This window comes from Carcharodon carcharias, chromosome 17, assembly GCF_017639515.1.
Source record: "Carcharodon carcharias isolate sCarCar2 chromosome 17, sCarCar2.pri, whole genome shotgun sequence".
Classification (NCBI taxonomy): Eukaryota; Metazoa; Chordata; class Chondrichthyes; order Lamniformes; family Lamnidae; genus Carcharodon; species Carcharodon carcharias.
The window spans coordinates 12,257,239-12,282,764 of NC_054483.1; the positions used below are offsets into that span (position 1 = coordinate 12,257,239).

A 25,526-nucleotide genomic window follows, 5' to 3' on the forward strand; every position below is an offset into this window, starting at 1 on the left:
TGAGATCCTGCAAAAATACACTAGAAACAATGCCTTATTCTCGAATTTTAGACACATTTGTACACCGAACAAATCTGCAAAACGATACTTCACAAAAAATATAAACTTGTTGTAGCTTTTTGTTGCCTTCCCTACACCATAATATGAATGCGTCCTTAATCCACATATTTGAAATGTTAAAATACTTTTAAAGAAGTTTTTAAAATAAATAAAACGTTTATCACACGTGACCCAATTGAGACTGCCAGGAATTTTGTTCCGCTTTGTTTTCAATCTAAGCAATAAGCTGGGATATATTAACCGTGTTCAATTATAAAATGTAAATTGTTATAGATGTTACGATAAATCCGAGTCTTTCTTTGTAAGCTTGTGAAAAATGTGAGAACAGTAGAATTCTTCGAGCACCAAACTTTAAAAAGATTAATTATTCTTTGTGTTCCTGCACCAGATTATGGTAAGTAAGGTAGTGTCGGATCACTGTCGCTTTTTGAGGTGCGTGCTTATTTGAATATTTCAGAAATCTGGGAAGAATATCAAAAAATGTTATATTGTAACAACTGCAAAAAAAGATGTATTGAATAAATCCATACGTACGTTCATTTTGCAATTAATGATAATTTTTGTTAAATTGAAGTAAATCGGCTTTTAAATTACTGGTGCTTCAATCAAGTTTTAAGTAAATAACTGATACGACATAATATTCACGGTTCCAGAAATTTGCCAAGAATCGAGAATCCACGTTAGTTAGTTAATGCCATCAAATTTACATAGCACAAATTTCCAAGGCAATGTATCTACCTAAGCCAGCGAGTAACTTAAACCAAAAGCAGTGTATACAAAGATGATTTGGGGGCATGTTTGCCACAATTGTAAAAGTTTACTGTCAGGGTGGATTTGCATTTTCGAGCTCTTGCTGGGGTTAGCAATAAAGCTCTCCCTTTTGCTATAGGAAGCCCTATAGTAATGATGCCCCCCGTCAGGAATCTGCTCAGTTTCACAGTTTCTAAGCGACGGTTCTTATCCATTAACCTCATTTTGCCTCTTCGTCCGGGCCGAGAGGACTGAGGCCAGGGAGTGCTCTACAAAACCGCTTCCCTTTAATCACTCATACCACACGTTTCTTTTGTGCTTTACCACTTGCAACGTGCGGTACGTTTCTGGGGCTCTTTTATGTTTTTTTTTTCACTTTTCAAATGATCACTTGCACTTTCACAATCGTGAACAATGTGACTTCATTCTTCAAAAAGCAACATTAGTTCAGACGTTCCTTTCGCCCGGTAAGTCGTGCTTTGTTTAGCAAACTGTATTTGCCTTTAATATGTATTGATTTCTTTACAATGCAGTCACTATATTTCAAAAAGAACAAGCAAGCCCCACATTGCTTTCCTCAAAGCGACATCGTTTGCCACAACAAAGCAAAACTGAAATTCATTGAAACAGACGAATGCTACAAGAGCGAAATTGTCAAAAAAAGGACAGTTGTCGCAAAAAAGTATTTTTAGTTGTTCAATCTTCATGTGTATTGTGTGCTATCTTAAGTTACATAGTCATATGCACGGCAGGCCTGTACGATTAAATTTGCAATTCCATTCTATTGTCTGAGCCCGCCTGCCCTATTCCAGCCGAGCGCTGATGGATCGGATTCTCTTGGAGGTCTGTTGAATACAATATTGCAACTGCTGTCAAATCTATCGTTCGGTTGTGAATTAATTCTGCTCGAACGATGTACTTTGAAGATGTTGAGCGCTGTTTTAAAGTTTGGTACTTTAAAGCTCTTTTTCTCAGCCACGTGCTGAGAGCTGCAGCTTTAAGGAAGTCCTGGAACTTTTTCCGGCAACAGTCCATCAGACAGAAGAGAGCCATTATCTGATGTGGTTAGGAACCCGTTTAAACCAAGAGGAGCAGCTTCGCCTACTTGTTTTATGTCAGAATTGACCAATTTCTCTGAATCTCAGTTGCAAGAGTGGGGAAATAGTGTCTCGGTTGCGGTCACGTATGTTCGGGGGCAGATCTGGCTTTGTTACACTTCTATTGTTGGCTGAGGGATTCATAGAGTTTCAACTGCTCAGGATATATACGAAAATACGGGAGAGATTATTAAAGTGATTATCAGCGACAACTGTATAATCAATTCATTTAAGTAAGAGAATATGATATTACAGTATCTTCAAACGTGTGGTGAAACGAAAGCAATGTATGCTCGCGTTGTGAACTGTCAATAATGAGTGACTGGATCCTGGTGACGGAACAAAGGCAGCAACCTTTAGAATGAATTGCAAACACACACCACCACATCATTTAGGCAAATGGACCAATATGTATAAAATAGTTTGTTCAACATAGACAAGACTACGAAATGAGTGAATCGATTACTTATGAGAAATGCAAGGAGAAAAGGCCATTGGACCTATCCGTCTAATATCCAAACTCTCCTATTGTAATACCTAATTTTCCACTTGACTCTCCTTAGTGTTATTCTTCACTCAGGGGGTCCTGGATCTTTGAAATTGTCTACTCCAGAGAGCTGTGGAGGATGAATCTTTCAATATGTTCAAGGCTGAGATTGATAGATTCTTGAAGCATAGGGGAGTCAAGGGTGATGGGGAACAGGCTGGAAAGTGGACTTGTGGTCAAGATCAGAGCAGCCATGATCTTATTGAACAGCGGAGCAGGCTCCAGGGGCAGTATGGACTGCTCCTGCTCCAATTTCTTGTGCTCTTTTGTTCTCTATACTCCACTGAACACATTACTCCAAACATTTATCAGTTTTTGAACAAAGAAGTGCTTAATTTTAATAATCCTCCTGTTCTACTTTCCTAGTTTAATTAGAAGTAACAGATCATTGGCAATAATAAATATTCACAGTTCATTATTTTACTAATTCTGAATAAGCACTCTTGTCTGTAACCTCAGTGTTTCCTTCCCTGAACAATGAAGTTAAAGTGGGATTCATAAACAAACTGTATGTATGTTTGTAAATGGGGACTATTGGCTAATTCTTTTTTGCACAATTTTGAAAAAGGAGCTGTGCAAGGTGTTAGTGTGTACATTACTGCACCTTCTCATATAAGAAGATTGTGCAACATGCCAGTAAAAGTCAAAGTTACAATAAGTCATTATTCACCCTTCTTCCATGCTGCCCAAAGGATGCTACATGTAGCTTTGCACAAACAGAAAATAACTTCCCTTCACTATTTTATATCTTGCTGCTGTTTGTAAATAACAATGCTATAGACTTGGAGTAATGGTGCTAAGGGCACTATCAGTCCAAGTTTGTTCTGTCATGTTGATTGGGACAGGAATTTCTGATCCATTTTAGCTTGGGTATGCATTTAAAGTAGATTTCCCACTTTTGGGTCCTGATGCAAAACAATTTTACTAGATTAAAGCCTCAGGGAGGAATTGCTCCTCATGCATAATTACTTGGGATTTTGTGGAGGTTTTGAATAGAGGATGTAAATGTGGACAAAAATGTATCCCAATGATTAGATAGATGTGTCAGCAATAGCTCAGACTGTATAATCTCCCTTGAATGAGAAGCTTGTGGGTCCAAACCCCATTCCAAATCTGCCAACTGGCAGATATATCACTGGAGTACTGAAGGAGTCCTGTATCATTGAATGAGACAGTAGACATAAAAGATCCCACTAAAACATTCTCCTGGTATGCTGACTAATAACTATTCCTCAACCATTGTCATTGTAAACAAAAGGGTTTAATTGGTCACTGTTGTTTGTGGATCTTGCTGTGAGCAAGTTACCTGCCACTTTTCCTTATGTTACAACAGCTATTCCATTTCAAAACTGATTAATTGACTATGAAGTGATTTGGGTCAAGTTGAAGTCATGAAACACGCTATATATTAAACTTCGTTATTTCTTTACTGAAAAAGTCACATTACAATAATCAGCATGTAACAAGCCCAATGAGAGGGGGTGCAATTCTAGATTTAGTCTTAGGAACTGAAGCCTCGGTAAGTGGATGAAGTAGCAGTGGGGGACCATTTTTGAGATAGTGACCATAATACAGTTAGATTTAGCATCAATATGGAAAAGGACAAAGATAGAACAGGAGTAAAAGTTCTAAATTGGGGAAGACAAATTTTGCAAAGCTCAAAGGTGAGCTGGCGAGAGTGGACTGGATACAGCTATTAGAAGGGAAAACAGGGTCAAATCAGTGGGAGGCATTCAAAAGTGAGATTCTACAGGCACTGTGTAGACATGTCCCCACAAAAAAAAGGGTGGTACTGCCAAATCTAGAGCTCCTTGGTTATCCAGAAGCGTACAGGCCAAGATAAAGCAGAAAAAAAGCTTATGATAGTCACAAAAGACTTAATGCTGTAGAAAGCCAAGAGGATTATAGAAAGTACAGGGGTGAAGTAAAAATGGTAATTAGGAAAGCAAAGAGGATACAAAAAATATTGGTAGATAAAATTAAAGAAAACCCAAAAATGTTTTACCAGTACTTTAAGAGCAAGAGAATAACTAAGGAAAGGGTAGGGCCTATCAGAGATGTACATGGTAACTTGTGCGTTGATGCTGAAGATGTGGGCAGGGTTCTCAATAAGTATTTTGTCTCTGTCTTCACTAAGGAGAGGGATGATGCAGACATTCTAGTTAATGAGGAGGAGTCTGAAACATTAGGTACAATAAGCATAGTGAGAGAGGAAGTACTGGAGCAACTGACACCCTTGAACATGGATTTTATTCTGGGCTGTTAAAGAAAGCCAGGGAGGTAATAGCGGATGCTCTGAGGATCATTTTCCAATCCTCACTAGATACGGGTGAGGTACCAGAGGATTGGAGGTCTGCAAACGTTGAATCATTATTTGAAAAGGTTGCAAACGATAGGCCAAAAAATTATAGATTGGTTAGTCTGACTTCAGTGGTGGGCAAATTATTGGAATCAATTGTAAGAGACAGGATAAACTGTCACTTAGAAAAGCATGGGGTGATCAGGGACAGTCAGCATGGTTTTGTTTAGGGAAGATCGTGTCTTATTAACATCAGAATTATAAGAGGAAGGAACAAGGAGGATTGATGAGGGTAGTGCAGTGGATGTTGTCTGCATGAGTTTTAGTAAGGCATTTGACAAGGTCCCACATGGCAGACTGGTCAGAAAAGTGAGATCCCATGGGAGACAAAGGTGGCAAGTTGGATCCAAAACTGGCTCAGCGACAGGAAACAAAGGGTAATGGTCGATGGATGTTTTTGCAAAAGGAAAATGGTTTCCAGTGGTATTCCACAGGGTTCAGTGTTGTGGCCTTTGCTGTTTGTCGTATATATTAGTGATTTGAACATAAATGTGAAAGGTATGTTTGGGAAATTCACAGATGACACAAAAATTGGCCATGTAGTTGATAGTGAATCAGATAGGTGTTGTCTCCAGAATTATATCAATGGTTTGGTTGAGTGGGCAGAAAAGTGGCAAATGGAATTCAATCCAGAAAAGTGTGAGGTAATACATTTGGGGAGGGAAAACAAAGCAAGGGAACACTCAATAAATGGGAGGATATTGAGAGAGATTGAGGAAGTGAAAACCTTGGAGTGCATGTCCAGAGGTCCCTGAAGGTGGCAAGACAGGTGGCTAAGGTGGTAAAGAAATCATATGGAATGCTGACCTTTATTGGCTGAGGTATTGAATGTAAGGATGTAATGATGGAACTGTATAAAATGCTGGTTAGGCCACAGCTGGAATTTTGTGTACAGTTCTAGTCACCACATTACAGGAAGGACATAATTGTTCTGGAGAGAGTACAGAGAAGATTTACAAGAATGCTGCTAGGCTTGAAAATTGCAGCTATGAGGAATGATTGGATAGGCTTGGGTTGTTTTCCTTAGAACAGAGGAGGCTGAGGGGTGACCTAATTGAGGTGTACAAAATTATGAGGGGCCTAGATAGGGTGGATAGTAAAGACTTGTTTCCCCGAGCTGATGGTCAATCAGCAGGGGGCATAGATTTCAGGTGATTGGTAGAAGGGTTAGAGGGGACATGAGGAAAAACTTTTTCACGTACAGGGTGGTTGAGGCTGAAATGCTCAACTCATTTAAAAGGTACTTGGATCTGAATCTGAAGTGCTGTAACCTGCAAGGCTATGGACCAGGTGCTGGAAAGTGGGATTAAAATGAGCGGCTAATTTCTTTTTCACCTTTTTCTGACCGGCACAGATATGATGGGCTGAATGGCCTCTTTCTGTGCCATAACTTTTCTATAGTTGTATGGTTTTTTTTGTTGGCATTTTTGTAAATTGAGTTATTCAAGTAGGAAGTAAAAGTGTTAACCATGTTCTCTTTGTGTTCTTAACCTATAGAGCTGTTGGGTTATCAAAAATGTTCATAGTTGTGTTGCCCTTCCTAGATCTTTTAATAAGAATAAACCTAATATTTCACTTTACTCTTTCATTTTTGGTTTGTGTAACTGTCTGCCATTTTCTTCTCTTTCAAAGTCTGACAATGAATTGGTTGGCTGGTGAGTTTGAAAACATAGCGAAGAATTAATGAAGATTATCAAAAATTGAGTGAAGCAGCCACGAGGAAATGGGTTAAGTTGCACAAGATTGATGTGAATTGTTCTTGTCTGGTCCCACTATTTTCCAATTAGCAAGGAACTGAAACTTCTGTGGAAGCAAAACTTGGTAGTAGTTTTCTTTGTGGTTGATTATAGAAACTTCTCAAGGATAATGTCTACCTGATCTATCCTGACACAACAATATTCCGCATCACTTAAATTTGTGATTAATAAATGAAATCAAACTTTGGTTTAAGTCACAATATTTTGCACTTTATTTCTTTTAGAAGTTTTTACCTAACTCGAATGAGGCTACTGGTCAAGGTAGAAGGAACCATGGTGACAAACAACATTTGTGGAAGAAGTTGGACTCACACCTGATTAGTTTGAAGCGCTGGTAATTGTTTTGAGGTGCTTTAGATGATGAAAAGTGTGCTTGAACATGCTTGACCCCACAGAATCCCATAACAGTATACTAAGGAAAGAAAAAGACGGCCAGTGGATAAAAGAAGAGTTTCATTTGGTGGAAAAGCCATTGGCCATCTGCAGTGTGGAATCAGGGAAAATTAATCAACTGAATGGAAAAACAGTCCACGCAACTGGAAATTCTAACACAGGATCACTAACACAGCTAGTGTTTCATTCTTTTCTAAATCAAACCGAAGGCCCAGTCCTCATCAAGCCCATTGGAAAGTCAAAAGTATTAGTTGGAACTGACATCCAGAATTCAAAAGCTAAAAATAAATCTGCAAAAAAGTCTGTGTTATCTTCAACTGCTTCGATAACGTTCGTTTTCCCCAAGGCAAAAAAAGCAATGATGAAGAAGATGAAACATATTGAAAATGCAGGGAATAGTTCAGCCTTTATCAAGGCAACATCTGAAGACTTCTTTGAGGGCGGCGCAGTAATTGAAGATCACCAACTAACTGATGAGTATTCTAAGTCTAGTTATGAGGACTGTGATGTTGAGACCAATATGATGCCATCTAAACTAAAAACCCCGGTCTTAAGTTCAGTGGATCCACCTGTTTATCAAAAGAAGAAACGCAAACGTTGTGGGGTGTGTCACCCTTGTATGAAAAAAGATAATTGTGGGGAATGTAGTAACTGCAAGAACCGCAAGACGGGACATCAAATCTGCAAACAGAGGAAATGCGAGGAACTTAAGAAGAAACCTGGAGCATTTACTGTGGTAAGAACATTTACAAATTTCAAAGATCCAGGATTGTTTAAACTTTACAATGCAATGTGTAATTTTGATATTCTTCCATCTTGCTCATTGATTTGCAAGTAGCATAGAAGTGAGGAAGAATTTTTCCAATAAAACTTACAGCTTTTGTGTAACAATACAAGAATAATCAGAATTTTCTCTAAAATGCAAAATCTTTTTAATGCCAGTTTTTACAGCTTTAAGTGCCTGTCAAAAAAATCAAAGATTTGAGCAAAAGGCATTGATCTGGAACTGAAAAAGCCTACTAACTAGGATGGTCCCATTAACATTGTAATTTTATTTGTCACAAGTTTCATACTTAAGGAAAAAAAAGAATTTAGTTTGGTAGTACACTGCCTTTTGCTAATCTGAAATTCAGAAGTGTGGATTTCAGAGAACAGTAGTTGCCTGGCATCCTAGATACAGCTGTTATATTAAGCTACTGGTTGCTCTCTCCCTCTGTGTCACCCCCTCCCCCCCAACAACCACACCTCATTGCTTTTATAGTTTCTCTGTATTCTCATAACTGCCTTCCTGCTTCTAATATTACCTTCTTTCTCTCTGATACTTTTTTGTGTACTTTCCACTCTTTCAGTGAGCACTTTGTTTTTCTTTTCTTGGTTCTCACATACTTTCCTTTGTTGGCATATTTCTTTTTTGTTTTTTGTTCATTAATTTATCTACCTGTTCTGCATTCTTCTTCTCTTTGGTTTCCTTTCTTGGCTATTCATTTTCATTTTTCAGCCCTGCCCCCTGGTTTTTCTTCTGCAGTTTGACTTTATCTTATCTGTTTACTCTGAGCTGAACTGATCCTGGAAGTCACACATGCATGATGGACAGGGAGCACTACTCAAGATGTAATTTTTAACAATTCTGGAAAACTGGCAATAAATTTGTGCATGCAAACAGTAATGTTATTGCTCAGTGGTAGCACTTTAGCCTCTGAAGCCAAAGGTTGTGGGTTCAACCCCTAGAAGCTCAAGCACAAAATCCAGGCTGAAAAATAGTTCAGTACTGAAGGAATGCTGTAATTTTTTTCAGATGAGATGTTAAACTAAGGTCCCTTCTGTCCTCACAAAAACAGTGCTGAGGCCCCTGAGAGGTGGGGGCAAGCAGAGTGCAAGAGCTAGTACATAAAATGAGAGGAGGGCAAATATAGAGGTTGCAAAGAGGTATTATTAAAATGTTGGGGGCAAGGGAGATTTAACAGAGAAAACACAAGTAAAGCATAAACCTTCTAAGCATCTAAAGGCTTTCTGAATTCTTTTGAGGGTGAAGGAAGTAAACTAAGAATTTTTGGCAATAATAATTGAGGTCACAATGCACTCTATCTAGATGACAGCTTTAGTCCTTTTTGGTTGGTTGCTTTTCAAGGAATTTTGAATCAATTAACATGATTCATTTGCTGAAGATACATTAAAAATTTTCCTGGGTGCAATTTTTTAATGGGTTAGGTAAACGTTTATTAATAGACTCCACAGAATTGAGTTCTAATCCTTCAGAACAAATTGATTTGTACAATGCCATGGGAGGCCTCACCAATGTTTTACATGATGCTATACTTAATTGATAATGCATTGAATGACTTTGGTGCAGAGTGAGTCAGTTGTCTCACAATTCCTCATCTACATGAAATGGCTTTTGTATTACATATATGCTGATGACAGCCAGCTCTACCTCACCATCACCTCTATCAAGTGATGCTAAATTATCAGGCTGCTTATCTGGTATCAAATACTGATTGAGCGTAAATTTCCTCCAATTAAACATTGAGGACACCAAAGCCATTGTCTTTGGGCCCTGCCACAAACTCCGTTTCCTAACTACTGACTCCATTCTTCTTCTGGGTAACTGTCTGAAGCTGGACCAGACTCCTTGCAACCTTGTATCATATTTGACACTCAGCTGAACATCTGATGACATAACTTTGCCATTACTAAGACTGCTTACTTTCCACCTCTGTAACATCACCTGATTCTGCTTATCTGCTGCTGAAATTACTTTTGTTAGCACTGTGGGTGTACCTACACCACATGGACTGCAGCAGTTCAAGAAGGCAGCTCACCACCACCTTCTCAAGGGCAAACAGGTGGGCAATAAATGCTGGCTCAGCCAGTGATGCCCACATCCAATGAATGAATAAAAAAAAAATTGGATTTGTCTACTCCAGTGGTCTCCTGGCCGGCCTCATTTTCTATCCTTTGTAAATTTGAAGTCACCCAAAATGCTGCTGTCCGTGCCCTTACTCACATCAAGATCACCTTCATGGGCACTGACCTACATTGACTCCTGGTCAGCTAATGCCTCAACTTTAACATTTTTAACCTGGTTTTCAAGTCTCTTCATGTCCTTGCTCTTCCCTTTCTCTGTAATCTCCTCCAGCCCCTCAACCCTCCTATCTAATTCTGGCCTTTCGAGCAGCCTGTTAATTATTCCACCACTGGTGGATGTCTCTTCATCTGTCTAGGCCCTAAGCTTTGGAATTCGCTCCCGAAACCGCTCCAACTCTCTTCCTCCCTTTCCCCCTTTAAGACACTCCTTAAAATCAACTTCTTTGACTAAGCTTTGGCCATCTGCCCTAATATCGCCTTATGTGGGTCAAATTTTGCTTTATAACGCTCATGAAAAAACTTGGGATGTTTTATTACATCAAAGGTGCTATACAAATATAAGTTGTTAATCTACTGTGTGTAGCATTAACAAAATTGCATGCACAAATTGCAATAAAATTATGGATTGTTCAGTATAAAAGAGGAATAAAAATCTTTGATTAAAAATATCATCTTAAATTTCATAGAATCTTGAAAGCTGCACCCTATTTGCTTTTATTAGTTAGCGCTTCAGTTATGACAACTAAAGCAGGTGAAAGTTCACAAATCCTCTGACACCATTGGTTTAGCCACATGAATTGCATACTGTATCATTATCTGAGTAACAGCTCTCACTAAGATCTGATTTCAGCATGGCTTTTGTCCCAACATACTTTTCCATTGCTTTATTATTAAGCTTTTTGCATTAAGGTTAAATAAATTAGTAACTTATTCAATAAATTGTTGGAAGCTCTGAGCTGCATGGCAGAGATCAAATTAGATTCCTTTTTCCAAAGCTACAAATTGAGCGAATTTCATTTGACGTGTTAGAACTAAAACAAGTGAGCTTCTAATGTTCAGAATTTATTTGCTATCCAATAATTCTGATCAATTTAACAGTGACAGGAAACTAAATTTCAAGAACTGTTAAACTGTTAGACATCTCCATCCATCAAAAGAAAAACGTTACAAGAAAATTTGAGTATTCTGTTCGCTGCTGGTAATTCTATGACACAATACTCATAATAATAATAATACTAATAGTAATACTGGGCTGACAAGTGGCAAGTAGCATTTGCGCCACAAAAGTGTCAGGCAATGACCATCTCCAACAAGAGAGAATCCAATTATTGCCCCTTGATGTTCAATGGCATTACCATCACTGAATCCCCCGCTATCAACATCCTGGGGGTTACCATTGACCAGAACCTGAACTGGACTAGCCATATAAATACTGTGGCTACAAGAGCAGGTCAGAGGCTAGGAATCATGCGACGAGTAACTCACCTCCTGACTCCCCAAAACCTGCCCACCATCTACAAGGCACAAGTCAGGAGTACTCCCCACTTGCCAGGATGAGTGCAGCTCCCACAACACTCAAGAAGTCTGACACCGTCCAGGACAAAGCAGCCCACTTGATTGGCACCACATCCACAAATATTCACCCCCTCCACCACCGACGCATAGTGGCAGCAGTGTGTGCCATCTACAAGATGCACTGCAGGAATTCACCAAGGCTCCTTTGATAGCACCTTCCAAACCCACAACCACTACCATCTAGAAGGACAAGGGCAGCAGATAGATGGCAACATCACCACCTGGAAGATCCCCTCCAAGTCATTCGCCATCCTGAATTGGAAGTATATTGCCATTCCTTCATTGTCGCTGGGTCAAAATCCTGGAACTCCCTCCCTAACAGCACTGTGCGTGTAACTACATGACATGGACTGCAGCAGTTCAAGAAGGTAGCTCACCACCACCTTGTCAAGTGCAACTAGGGATGAGCAATAAATGCTGGCGACATCCACATCCTGTGAATGAATAAAAAAAATTATAGAAATTCATTTCTACAATTGTAATAACATTAGGACCTGCAATTCCACATAGGGATTGGTGCACAAATGTGTAAAATATTTGTCAAAGCAATAATATTCTGGACAAGGCAAGGTCACAAGAAAATAGACATAGCATTCCAGATGGGATCAAATTAACACCATAAATAACAGCAACACAATCTTTTGATTTCTACTCTATGAAAATGTAACTTATTTTCCCTTTTATCGAGAGAGCGAGCATGGGCTGACAGTTTTCTGGATTTGCCAGCAATTACCCAAGATACTTTTTCTGATCAGCCTGATGTACACCTGTTCCTTTAAAATATACTTTTCCTTTTGGTTTCTTGTTTCCATTGTTATTCCTTTACATATATGCAAATTTAAATTAATTTGTTCCAATTGACTCATTTGTCTAAAAGATATAGGCCCCAAATTTTCTCTGTGAAATTAGTATGAAAATGCCATAAAGCCTCCTTAAGGGTAGTAAGGGAAATTTAATATTGAAAAGGTCAGTTTCTGTGATATCTTATATCAGCTGGTGCAAATCTTCTGGCTACTTGTAAGATGGCGACTGCAGCAAATGTAGTGGGACAATGTGTTAGCATACTGCTCTCCACCAAAATATTGGATATATTTGCATTTAACCATAGGGTGAATTTTAATTTTTTAACAGCTAAGTAAGGGTGAATAATGGCAATAGCTTGAGAACAGCACCTTAAGCAACTTCTGAAGTTCCACGTGGTTGTGTGTGCACATTCTTTCCTATGTACAACCAGTAAAAAGTCACAAAGCCAATAAATGTTTTTCCCTTGTCAGTATACGATTCTGTGGGAACTGTTGTACTTTGTCTAATTTTACAACAATTTATATTTATTTGGTGCCTTTAACATAATGAAATTTCCCAAGGTGCTTCTCAGGAGCCTTATTAAACAAAGCTTGACATTGAGTCACATAAAAGATATTAGGTCAGATGACCAAATGTTTGGTCAAAGTGTTAGGTTTTAAGGAATGTCTTAAAGGAGGAAAGTGAGGTAGCGAAGCAGAGAGGTAAAGGGAGGGAAGTCCAGAGTTTGGGGCCCAGGCGCAGCCATTCATGATAGAACAATTATGATTGGGAATGCAAAAGAGGCTAGAATTAGCGGAGCTCAGACATCTCTGAAGATTGTGGGGCCGTCCCATCCAGCTGGACACCATTGGAGGGGCGTTGGAGGAGGATGTCAACCATGTGAAAGGCTGCAGACAAGTTGAGAAGGATGAGGAGGGAAAGCGTGTAAGAGACCAAGTAATGAAGTTTAAATTAGAATTACATTGTATGTATGTAAATGCAAGGAGTACAGTTAATGAAATTGGGGAGTTACAGGCACAGATTGCCTTGTGGGATGCTGTGGCGATAACGGAGACCTGGCTTAAGGAAGGGCAGACCTGGGTGTTAAATATTTCTGGTGACAAGTTGTTCAGAAAAGATAGGAAAGGGAAAACAGGAGGAGGGGTGGCATTTTTGCTTAAGGAGAGTATTGCGGTTCTGGAGAAAGAGGATGTGTCAGAGGATTCAAGGACAGAAATTGATTTGGCTAGAGCTAAGGAATAAGAAGGGTGCAGTTACATTGCTCAGTGTAGTATTTAGACCATCAGCTGATGGGAAGGATATAGAGGAACAAATCTGCAAGGAAATTACAGAGAGATGTAAACATCATAGAGTAGTTATAATGGGGGACTTTAATTACCCGTATATAGACTGGGATAGTGGTAGTGTAAAGGGCAGTGAGGGACAAGCGCTCCTAGATTGTGTTCAGGATAATTTCCTACAGCAATAGGTGTCCAGTCCAACAAGAAAAGATGCACTGCTGGACCTGGTTCTTGGGAATGAGGTGGGCAAAGTAGATCAAGTGACAGTAGGAGAACATTTAGGGGACAGTGATCATTGTATCATAGGGTTTAGGATGACAGTGGAGAATGACATTGGTCAATCCAGAGTAAGAATAATCAACTGGCAAAGAGTGGACTTCAATGGGGCAGGTACGGAGCTGGGCTGGATAGACTAGAGCCAAAGGTTGGTGGGAAAAACAGTAGCTGAATAATGGGCTACCTTCAAAGAGGAGATGGTTTGGGCACAGTCGAGGCATGTTCCCTCAAAAGGGAAGGGTAGGACAAACAAATCCAGATCTCCCTGGATGACAAAGGAGATAGAAATTAAGGTAAAGAAGAAAAACTGTGCTTACAACAGGTGCCAGGTAGCAAATACAACTGAGAACCAAGCTGAATAGCGAAGATTCAGAGAGGATGTGAAAAAGCAAATACGAGAAGCAAAGAGGGATTATGAGAAAAGACTGGCAGCTAACATAAAAGGAAATCCCAAAGTATTCCATAAGCACATCAATAATAAAAGGGTGGTAAAAGGAGGAGTAGGGCCGATCAGGGACAAAAAGGGGATTTACACATAGAGGCAAAAGGCATGGCTCAGGTTTTAAATGAATACTTTGCAACTGTCTTTACCTATGAGGCAGATGCTGCCCAGGCCATAGTGACAGAGGAGGAAACTCAGCAGGCTGAATTTTGCCGTCAGCGAGCAGGGGCTGGGGCCCCCTCACCGACGTGCAAAATGACGTAGGATGACATCGGGGGGAACCCTCGAAGTCATCCTGCCCCATTTAAATCTTCAGGAAGGAGGGCCTGCAGCAAAATCAGCTGTGGGCTGCCGACCTGTCAGTGGCCAATTGAGGCCATTGTCAGGATCATTAAAACAATTAAAGGACCTGTCTGTTCAATCTTAAGTTTGGCAGGCAGGCCAGGAGCCCCGGCGGGGAATAGAAAAAACATGAAATCTCATCCACCGGCGGGATGAGGTTTCATGTAGGGATTTAAAAAGTTTAATAAAGTTTTAGTGAAATTTATTAACATGTCCCATCTCGTGTGACATTGTCATATGAGGGGGACATGTTAAGGATTTTTTTTTCTATTTTTATTATTTATACAACTGTCAGCGATCTCCCTGAGGCAGCACTTAGCCATCATGAGGGGTCAATCCTTGTTACTGGTTAGTTGATTGTGTTATGGATCCATTTAATATGGTGGCAGAGGATGGTTGCCTGAACTTGCAGATTAGAAGCTAAAAAAATTTTTTAAAGATAGAAAGTTACTGAGCTACTTTTGAGAAGAATGGCCGAAACCAAATGTGAAGATATGATTTCCCACCAATGTTCTCTGAATCTGAACCTTGTGACTAATGAAAACATGAAGTAGACATATGGACACAGGTTCTGTCCTTACCAAAGGAAAAACAGGATATGGCCTTGGCACTGTTGCTACCTAATTAAAGTAGGATCACGTGCAAAGTATTTTTGGAGCTAGAGGCTCAGCAGTTGGGTACTGAAGAAGGTTTGGATAAAATTTATCAGAAAGATGATCTATTAAATGCATACAAGGCATGGTCAGACTTTGATAAATTTAGAAAGATGGATGGTTATTTCACAGAGGTATATATCATGTAATTTAACAGACTATATACAAGATTGCAGAAATTCTATTTGGAAATTCCTGGTTCAGTGCTTGCTTTCAAATTGTTGGACTTTGCCAAAGTTTTGCACATACATAGGCTTCTGTTCTTGTCTGGAGTTAAATTCTCAGAGAGACACCTTTTTGGCTCAGACGTCTGAGCCCTTAAAAAGAATTCCTGGGAAAGCAGTCATTTCCAGTGGCCTTCCCTTCATGGCACAGATTAGGACATTGGGCGGTTTCACAATAGATGGAGGATTTAATGCTCGGGGGATTTCAAAACCTTTCGAATAGGTGTCTATATAACTGAGGAATCACAGACAAAAGAAATAAGGATGTGGATAGGCTCTTTCCACTTAGATTAGGAGAAATAAACAAGAGAGGACATGGCTTTAGGTGAAAGGGGAAAGGTTTAGGGGAAACATTAGGGGGAACTTCTTCACTCAGAGAGTGGTGAGAGTGTGGAACGAGCTACCATCTGACTTGGTAAATGCGGGCTCATTCTTAAGTTTTAAGAATAAATTAGATAGATACATGGATGGGAGAGGTCTGGAGGGTTATGGACTAGGTGCAGGACAATGTGACTAGCAGAATAATATTTCGGCACAGACTAGAAGGGCCGAATGGCCTGATTTCTGTGCTGTAGTGTTCTATGAAGACCTACTGGCAGTTTGGCAGATGACAGGCATGGAGTAATAATTACAGAAGAATGAACCCCGGGAATGCCTGTGCAATTATTAACAGATGTTTCAGATGTGATTCAAAATATCATTATGCGGGAAACTGGACAAAACAGAACCACAGAGTTTTTGAGGTGATGCTCAATATGGAAGGTTTGGAAGGGGAAGATGACAATACTGATCAGTCTAAGGGAATTGCACAGGTCCCAAGAAGCCTGTAGGATCCAGTGCCCTTGGTTTATTGGGGCTAAAGGATCTGGGTTGCACACTTTGTTCATGGTGACCGAGTTGGTACAGAGACAGAGAACATCGCTAACGAATCTCCAATCTCTTCATACGAGATTTGAACGTCTGAACTGCTCTCTCAGCAAGTCCATTTGAAGAAGGGTGGTATGGATATGTTATTACATGAACAATACCATTGAGGCTTGTAAATCGGTTAAATTCAGCACTTGTAAATACTGTTCCATTATCTGATACTAGCACTTCAGGTAATCCATTTATAGTGATGCTTTGTCGTAGCTTGTCTATTGTTGCTGAAGATGTGAGTGATCTTACTTCGTATATATCCATCCATTTTGAATGAGTGTCTTTGTTAGAATAACACATGCTGTTTACTTACAATCTAAATTCTGCAGCTACACTTGTGTGCTCACAACATCAAACTCTGTCTTCACGCATCAGTGACTAACTCAAGATTCTCTCACATATTGGTAGCCTGTTCTGCTGTTGGGTATTAAGATCATGTAACCTTACATTACAATACTTGTCTTAAAGGTATATTGCATAGCAGAGTACTACATCCCACCCCTTTATTGAAAAATATATTTTACAATTTTTCAATATATCAAGTTATTTACACAGCTCAATTATTTACAAAGTCAGTCTCTCTGGGCGTTTCCTTATGCGTGTAGAACATATCACCTCTACAGCTTCAGTAGCCTGCTTTGGAATCTCCCTGATTGAAGTTGTCTGAGCATCAGGTTCTGCAGCAGGTGCCTGTAAATTTGTTTCTTCGACTACAGTCGGCCCTTCAAATACATTTGTACTTGATTGAGCTCTTTTAACAGGAAATATTGATTCAGACTCGAAACACTTCTGGATATTTGGCTTCTCCACTTCGTATGTAATCCACATGTCATCTTATTATTCAATCTTTGACGTTCACATGGTAAGAAAGGGGTTCCATTACAGCACTTATTTCACCAAACAACCATGCTGGTCCTTCTCTAAAAGTTTTCACAAAGACATTCTCTCCCGCAGTAAATGTTCTCTCCCAACTGTGATAATCATGTCCCTTTTTCTGATTTTCCTGCCTTCTTTCTTACCCCCCCCCCCACCAAGTTTGGCATAATTAGGCTCAGTCTTGATTGGAGATGTTGCTTCATCAACAGTTCAGCAGATGTGACACCTGAAGGGTGGTTCGATAATGGAAGAGAAATCATGTTAATTTAGTCGCTAACGAATCTCCAGACAATCTCTTCATACCAGATTTGAACGTCTGAACTGCTCTCCCAGCAAGTCCATTTAAAGAAGGGTGGTATGGAGATGTTATTACATGAACAATACCATTGAGGCTTGTAAATCGGTTAAATTCAGCACTTGTAAATACTGTTCCATTGTCTGATACTAGCCCTTCAGATAATCCATTTATAGTGAAGCTTTGTCATAGTTTGTCTATTGTTGCTGAAGATGTGGGTGATCTTACTTCGTATATATCCATCCATTTTGAATGAGTGTCTTTGATAAAGACAAATATTGTTCCCATAAAAGATCCCACATAATCGCTGTGTACTCGTACCCATGGTCTTCCTGGCCACTCCCAGGGGCGTAATGGGACTGCTGAAGGTAATTTTTGTACTTGTTGACTCTGCATACAACTTCTTACTCGGTTTTCTATTTTTCCATCCATTCCCAGCCATCACTTACAGCTACGTGCTATTGTCTTCATTTTGGAAATTCCGGGATGTGCACCGTGAAGTTCAGATGACAATGGCTTTCGTCCTTTTGGACGAACAATCACACAAGCTCCACACAATAAAATACCTACTTGGCTGGTTATCTCATATCTTTGCTGGAAATACGGTTTCATTTCATTGGGCTCTTGTGTTCGTGATCAACCAGAAAGAACTTGATTTCTCACTTTGGATAAGGCTGTGTCTCGGTTCGTACAATCTTTTCATTTGTTTAGCACATATTGGTGATGAGTCCAGGAAGTTCAATAACAAGACGTATTCCTGAGGAATTGGAACATCCTCATCTTTTACCTGCAAGGGTAAACGACTGAGTGCATCTCCATTTGCAATTTGACTTCCAGGTCCATGAATAAAAGTATACTCATACACTGCCAATATCAACACCCATCTTTGTACTCTTGCTGAGGCTGTAGGGCTATAGGGGGTATAGCTTTGTCTTCACTGAATAGTCCTAATAATGGCTTGTGGTCCGTTATGATAGAAAAATGGCGACCCTGCATATGGATGAAACTTTTTAACACCAAAACTGATTGCTGGGCTTTTTCAATTTGTGAGTACTTTTTCTCTGTAGCACTGAGTGTTCTTGACACATAACCTATAGGTCGTTCTGATCCATCATCCATTCAATGGGAAAGCACCACTCCCACTCCATAAGATGATGCATGACACGTTAATATCAACTCTTTGGGTCAAAATCTGCTAGAAGTGTAGATGACTGTAACAACTTTTTCACTTTTCTGAAAGCTTCTTCTTGTGATGTTTGCCAACACCATCTCTGGCCTTCTTGAGCAAACCATACAATGGTGCCAGTTCTGTCGATAAATGAGGCAAGAAGCGTCCGTAGTAATGAATCATTCCCAAGATGATTTCAGTTCAGATGTATTCGTTGGTTCTGGGGCTGCTTTAATTGCTTTCACTTTTTTTTCAATTGGATGTAGGCCTTGTGAATTGACCTTGTGACCTAGGTAAGTTACCTCTTTTGCCTGGAATGTGCACTTTTCCTTTCTCAATCTCATTCCAACTGCAAATTGAGGAATGCCACTAAAAGTAGCATATGATTGGGAATTTTTGGTGACCACAAAATAATTAGAAGAAAAATCGATATGAGAGGCAAAACAAAAGAGTTAGATAGTTGGAAAGAATTTGGTATACACTCTGAAGTGCAAGATAGGGGACAGGCAGCCTTATCACACAGATGAATATGTAGGGAGAATGTGCTTCCTGATGGGACCTATAAGGCTAAAGCGAGTCCAGTGGCTCAGGGTTTTGAAGAGATACTTGGGTTGAGATTTTCTGACCCCGCCATGGCAGGAATTGCTGTGGGGGATGCGGCAAGCCAGCCAAACGTCCATTGACTTTTGGAGGGACTGGATGATCCCAGCAGCTGGCGAGGCTGGAAAATCCTGCTGTTGGTGATCAAGGTGATAGAGTAGATTCCCCCATGGCATGAAAAGTCATCTTGGAGATTGAAACAAAAACAGAAAATGCTGGAAAAATTCAGCAGGCCTAGCAGCATTTGTGGATAGAGAAACAGAGTTAATGTTTCGAGTCTGTATGACCCTTCTCCAGAGCTAAAGAGAAGTGGAAAGAGCACATGGGGAGCAGTGGATGCAGTAGATGAAATTGAAGGAGGTTTAAGTGAAGCGCTGCTTCACCTGAAAAGAGTGTTTGGGCCCTTGGACGGTGAGGAGAAAGAGATAGAGGGGCAGGTATTGCACCTTCTGCAATTGCATGGGAAGGTGCCGTGCCGATCCCAATGTGGTCTCCTCTATATTTGGGAGACCAAACGCAGACTGGGTGACTGCTTTGCAGAACACCTTCAGTCTGTCTGCAAGCATGACCCAGACCTTCATGTTGCTTACCATTTCAACACTCCATCCTACTCTCATGCCCACATGTCCATCCTTGGCCTGCTGCAATGTTCCAGGGAAGCCCAATGCAAACTGGAGGAAAAGAACCTCATCTTCCAACTAGGTACTTAACAGCCTTCTGGACTTATCATTGAGTTCAACAACTTCAGACCATGAACTCTCTCTTCAATCCTCACCCCGTTTTTAATCCCCTTTATTTTATATTCATTTTTATTTTTTATCCATTTAATTTTATTTTATTTATTTTTACCTTTATTCATTTATTCATTGTTTTATCTCCCTTTCTTATCCCTCATTCTATCCCATTTTCTATACTTTTTTCTACTTTTCCACTTCTCTGTAGCTCTGCAGAAAGGTCATACGGACTTGAAACATTAACTCTGTTTCTCTCTCATAAATGCTGCTAGACCTGCTGAGTTTTTCCAGCATTTTCTGTTTTTGTCCCAGCAATGTTCTACTGGTACCACAAAGAGAAGCTTGCAGCATCTTCATGATGCATGTTGATGATTTTATATGGGGAAGTTCTACAGAATTTGAACAACTTGTCATTAGTAAGGTAAAAGCTGAATTTAAGATTGGAAGTCAATCTTCAGGCGCCTTTAAATATACAGGGATAGACATTAAGCAGAATAGGCCAGGGGTAACTTTGAAGCAACAATAATTCCTGTAGTATAAAGGAAGTATGTATAAATAGTATGTTAATTTACATTAACTATGTAAATAGACAGTCTACATCATCAGTGATGTAAGTTCACATGACAATAGAGCATGCAGAAAGATAGTTCTATGTAGAGCCTCAAGTTAATTATTGTACATAGTTAGTAGTATGTTTAATAAAAGGCAAAGTTTATCAAAAGCTTACCCTCCAGCAGTATCTATCAATACAGACTAAGGATAACCTCATCTAGGTAGAGGTGAGAAATAGTAAAGGTAAGAAGTCAGATGTGGGAGTGGTTTATAGATCCCCTAATGTTGTAGGACAAGGTATACAGGATGAAATAATGGGGCTTGCAAGAAATAATCATGGGTGATTTTAATCTACATGTAGAGATGCAGTGGCTAATATTTAAGGGACTATTTCAGAATGCACAGAATAGAAACATTTCAACAAGTGGTTAACTAGAAAGGTTAAAGGTAGTATCAAACTTAAAGAAAAAGTTTATAATTGTGCAAAGATAGGTGGAAGGCCAGAAGATTGAACAGAATATAAGGAACAGCAAAGAATGACTAAAAGACTAATAAGGAGGGAAAAATTAGAGTATGAGAGAAAGCTAGCCAGAAATATAAAAACAGATAATAAGAGTTTTTATAAATATTTAAAAAAGAAAAGAGTTAACAAAGTGAGCATTGGTCTGAGAGAAAGTGAGGCTGGAGAATTGATAATAGAAAACAAGGAGATGGCAGACGAATTGAACAGGTGTTTTGCATCAGTTTTCACTATAGAGGATACAAGTAACATCCCAGAAGCAGCTATAAACCAGGAAATGGAAGTGCGGAATGAAGTCAGGAAGTCGACAACCACCAGAGAAGTGGTCTTGAGTAAACTGTTGGAGCTATGGGCTGACAAGAACCTGGGTCCTGATGGGCTTCATCCTACGATCTTAAAAGAAATGTCTAGTGAGATAGTTGATGTAATGGCTTTAATTTCAAAAACTCCCCAGGTTATAGGAACGTCCTGTTAGATTGGAAGATAGCAAATTTAACTCCATTATTCAAAAAGGGAGGAAACAGAAAGCAGTAAACTACAGCCCAGTTAGTTTAACATCTGTTGTAGGTTAGAAGCTGTTATTAAAGAAGCTACAGCAGGGCACTTGGATAAGCTCAAGGTCATCAGGCAGAGTCAACATGGTTTTGTGAAAGGGAAATTGTGTTTAACCAGCTTATTGGAGTTCTTTGAGGAAGTGACATGTGCTGTGGATAAAGGGAAACCCGGTGGATGTACTGTGCTTAGATTTCCAGAAGGCATTTGATAAAGTGCCACATCAAAGGTTATTGCAGAAAATAAAAGCTCACGGTATGGGGTAACAGATTGGCATGGATAGAAGATTGGCTAGCTGACAGGAAGCAGAGAATAGTTATAAATGGGTCTTTTTTAGGTTGGCAAGATGTGACAATTGTTCTGCCCCAGGGATCAGTGCTGGAGCCTCAGCTATTTACAATTTATATAAATGACTTGATTGAAGGGATGGTTGCCAAATTTTCTGATGACACAAAGATAGGTAAGAAAGTAAGTTGTGAAGAGGATATAAGAAGGTTACAAACAGATATAGCTAGGTTGTGAGTGGGCAAAGATCTGGCAGATGGAGGAAAATGTGAGAAAATATCCATTTTGGCAAGAAGAATAAAAGGGAAGCATATTATCTAAATGGTGAGAGATTGCGGAGCTCTGAGGTGCAGAGAGTTCTGGGTGTCCTAGTGCATGAATCACAAAAGGCTAGAATGCAAGTACAGCAAGTAATTAGGAAAGCTAATAGAATGTTATCATTTATTGCAAGGAGAATTGAATACAAAAGCAGGGAGGTTATGCTTCAGTTGTACAGGGCACAAGTGAGACCACATTTTGAGTACTGTGTACAGTATTGGTCACCCTATTTAAGGAAGAATGTATATACATTGGAAGCAATTCAGAGAAGGTTTACCAGACTAATATCTGGAATGGGTGGGTTGTCTTATGAGGAAAGGTTGGACAGGTTAGGCTTGTATCCACTGGCGTTTAGAAGAGTAAGAGGCAACTTGATTGAAACATAAAAGACCCTGAGAGGTCTTGACAGGGTGGATGTGGAGAGGATGTTTCCTCTTGTGGAAGAACCTAGAACTAGGGCTTACTGTTTAAAAATAAGGAGTCACCCATTTAAAACAAAGATGGGGGTGAAATTGTTTTCACTCAGAGGGTCTCTTCCTGAAAAGGTGGTTGAAGCAGAGTCTTGGACATTTTTAAGGCAGGGATGGATAGATTTTGGTGAGCAAGGAGGGATGATAGGTTATCGGTGGTAGGTGGGATGCAGATTTTAGGTTATTATCAGATCAGCCATGATCTTATTAAATGGTGGAGCAGGCTTGAGCGGCTGAATGGCCTACTCCTGTTCCTGATTCGTTTTTTGTGTATAGATTGGCTGAATCAGATTAGCAAAGGTAACCTGGATGATAAGTTCATAGACTGCTGGAGGGACAGCTTTTTGGAGCGAGCAGAGAGCCAACCAGGGAGCAGCTTATTTGGTATTGTGCAATGAGACAGGATTAATTAATGACCTTGAATGAAGGCTCCCCTAGGTAGCAGTGATCTTAATAGGATTGAATTTCACATTCAGTTTGAGGGAGAGAACTAGTGTAAACTTAAATAAAGGCAATTATGAGGGCATGAAGGCAGAGCTGGCTAAAGTAAACTGGTAAATTAGGTAAAGGTATCGGTCAGCAGCAATGCAGTGGCAGACATTTAAGGAGATATTTCAGAATATGCAGGAAAGATACATCCCAGTGAGGAAGAAAGACTGTAAGGGAAGTTAAAGATAGAATCAAACTGAAAGAAAAAGCATATAATTCCACAAAGATCAGTGGCAGGTCAGAAGATTGGGCAGAAACTAAAGAGCAGCAAGGAATTACTAATAGGGTAATAAAGAGGGAGAAATTAGAGTACGAGAGAAAGCTATCTCAAAATATAAATACATATAGTAAGAGTTGCTACAGGTATTTAAAAAGGAGAAGAGTAAGTAAAGTAAGCATTGGTCCTCTAGAGTGAGTCTGGGGAATTAATAAGGAGATGGCGGATGAATTGAACAGATATTTTGCACCTATCTTCACTGTAGAGGATACAAATAACATCCAAGAAATAATTGTGAATCAGGAGGTGAAAGGGAGGTACGAACTTAAAACAATTATGATCACCAAGGAAAGGATACTGAAAAGGTTATTCGAACTAAAAGCTGTCAAGGCCCAAGTCCAAATGGACTTCATTCTGGGGTCTTAAAAGAAGTGGCTGCTGAAATATTTGTTTTAACTTTCCAAAATTCCCTGGATTAGAAAATAGCAAATGTGACTCCTCTGTTCAAGAAAGGAGGGAGACAGAAAGCAGAAAACTACAGGCCAGTTAGCTTAACATCTGTCATAGGGAAAATGCTAGAATCTATTATTAAGGAGGTTATAGCAGGGTGCTTAGAAAATCTCACAGTAATCAGTCAGAGTCAACATGGTTTTATGAAAGGAAAATCATGCTTGACTAATTTATTGGAGTTCCTTGAGGAAGTAACAAAAAAACGTGGATAAAGGGGAAACTGTGGATGTGCTATACTTAGATTTCCAGAAGGCATTTGATAAGGTTACTCTGCAAAATAAAAGCTCATGGTGTAGGGGTTAACATATTAGCATGGATAGAGGATTGGTTAGCTAAAAGGGAACAAAGTAGGCATAAATGGTCATTTTCTGGTTGGCAAAGTGTGACGAGTGGCATGCCACAGGGATCAGTGCTGGGACCTCAACTATTTACAATTTATATCAATAACTTGGACGAAGGGACTGAATGTATAGTTGCTAAATTTGCTGATGACGCAAAGATAGGTAGGAAAGTAAGTTGTGAAGAGGACTTAAGGAGCCTGAAAAGGGATATAGATAGGTTAAGTGAGTGGGCAAAAATTTGGCAAATGGAGTATAATGTGGGAAAATATGAACTTATCCATTTTGGCAGGAAATTAAAAAAGAGCATATCATTTAAATGGTGAGAGATTGCAGAATTGAGGTACATAGGGATCTGGGTGTCCTGGTGCATGAATCACAAAAGGTTGGTATGCAGATGCAGCAAATGATTAGGAAGGCAAATGGAATGTTGTCATTCATTGCAAGGGGAATAGAATATAAAAGTAGGGATGTTTTGCTACAGTTGTATAGGGTCTTGGTGAGACCACACCTGGAGTACTGTGTACAGTTTTGGTCTCCTTACTTAAGAAAGGATATAAATGCGTTAAGAGGCAGTACCGAGAAGGTTCACTTGATTGATGGGGGAGTTATCTTATGAAGAAAGGTTGGGCAGGCTGGGCCTGCATCCATTGGAGCTGAGAAGAATGAGAGGTGATCTTATTGAAACACGTAAGATCCTGAGGGGATTTGACAGGGCGGATGCTGAAAGGATGTTTCCCCTCATGGGAGAGATTAGACCCTGGGGGACACAGTTTAAAAATAAGGAGTTGCCCATTTAAGATGGAGACAAGGAGAAATTTTTTCTCTCAGAGGGCTGAGAGTCTTTGGAACTCTCTTCCCCAGAGAGTGGTAGAGGCTGGGTCATTGAATATTTTTAAGGCAGAGGTAGATAAATTCTTGACTAACAAGGGAGTCAAAAGGTATAGGGGGCAGATAGGAATGTTGAATTGAAGCCATTATCAGATCAGCCATGATCCTAATAAATGGCAGTGCAGGCTCGAAGTGATCAAATCGCCTACTCCTGCTTCTAATTTGTATGTTCGTACGATCCAGAGCAATGATATCAGAATACCTAGAATGCGATAACTGTATCCTGATGAATCAGATCAGGACCTCACAGAAATACGATCTTGCGTTCAAAGAAGAAACAGAACAGTAAAGAAGCTTGATTAGATAGTTAAACCAGATACGAACTCAGACAATACCTGATGTCAGTTACAGCACACAGGAAATTGGTGC

The 25,526-nt window shown here is 39.8% G+C and overlaps 1 protein-coding gene across 6 annotated transcripts in view; it reads left to right on the top strand.

The window, feature by feature from the left end:
- The first annotated feature begins 239 nt into the window (after positions 1-239).
- The window catches only part of tet3 (tet methylcytosine dioxygenase 3), a 535,430-nt gene continuing 510,143 nt past the window's right edge, over positions 240-25,526 (top strand). Inside the window, exons 1-3 of one of the 6 annotated variants that reach the window (XM_041209401.1) lie at positions 1,086-1,277; positions 6,446-6,468; positions 6,795-7,699. In XM_041209401.1, the coding sequence (XP_041065335.1) occupies positions 6,950-7,699 (750 nt within the window). In that variant the 5' untranslated portion in view covers positions 1,086-1,277; positions 6,446-6,468; positions 6,795-6,949. The other 5 variants (XM_041209398.1, XM_041209399.1, XM_041209400.1 and 2 more) reach the window with 5 other exon arrangements.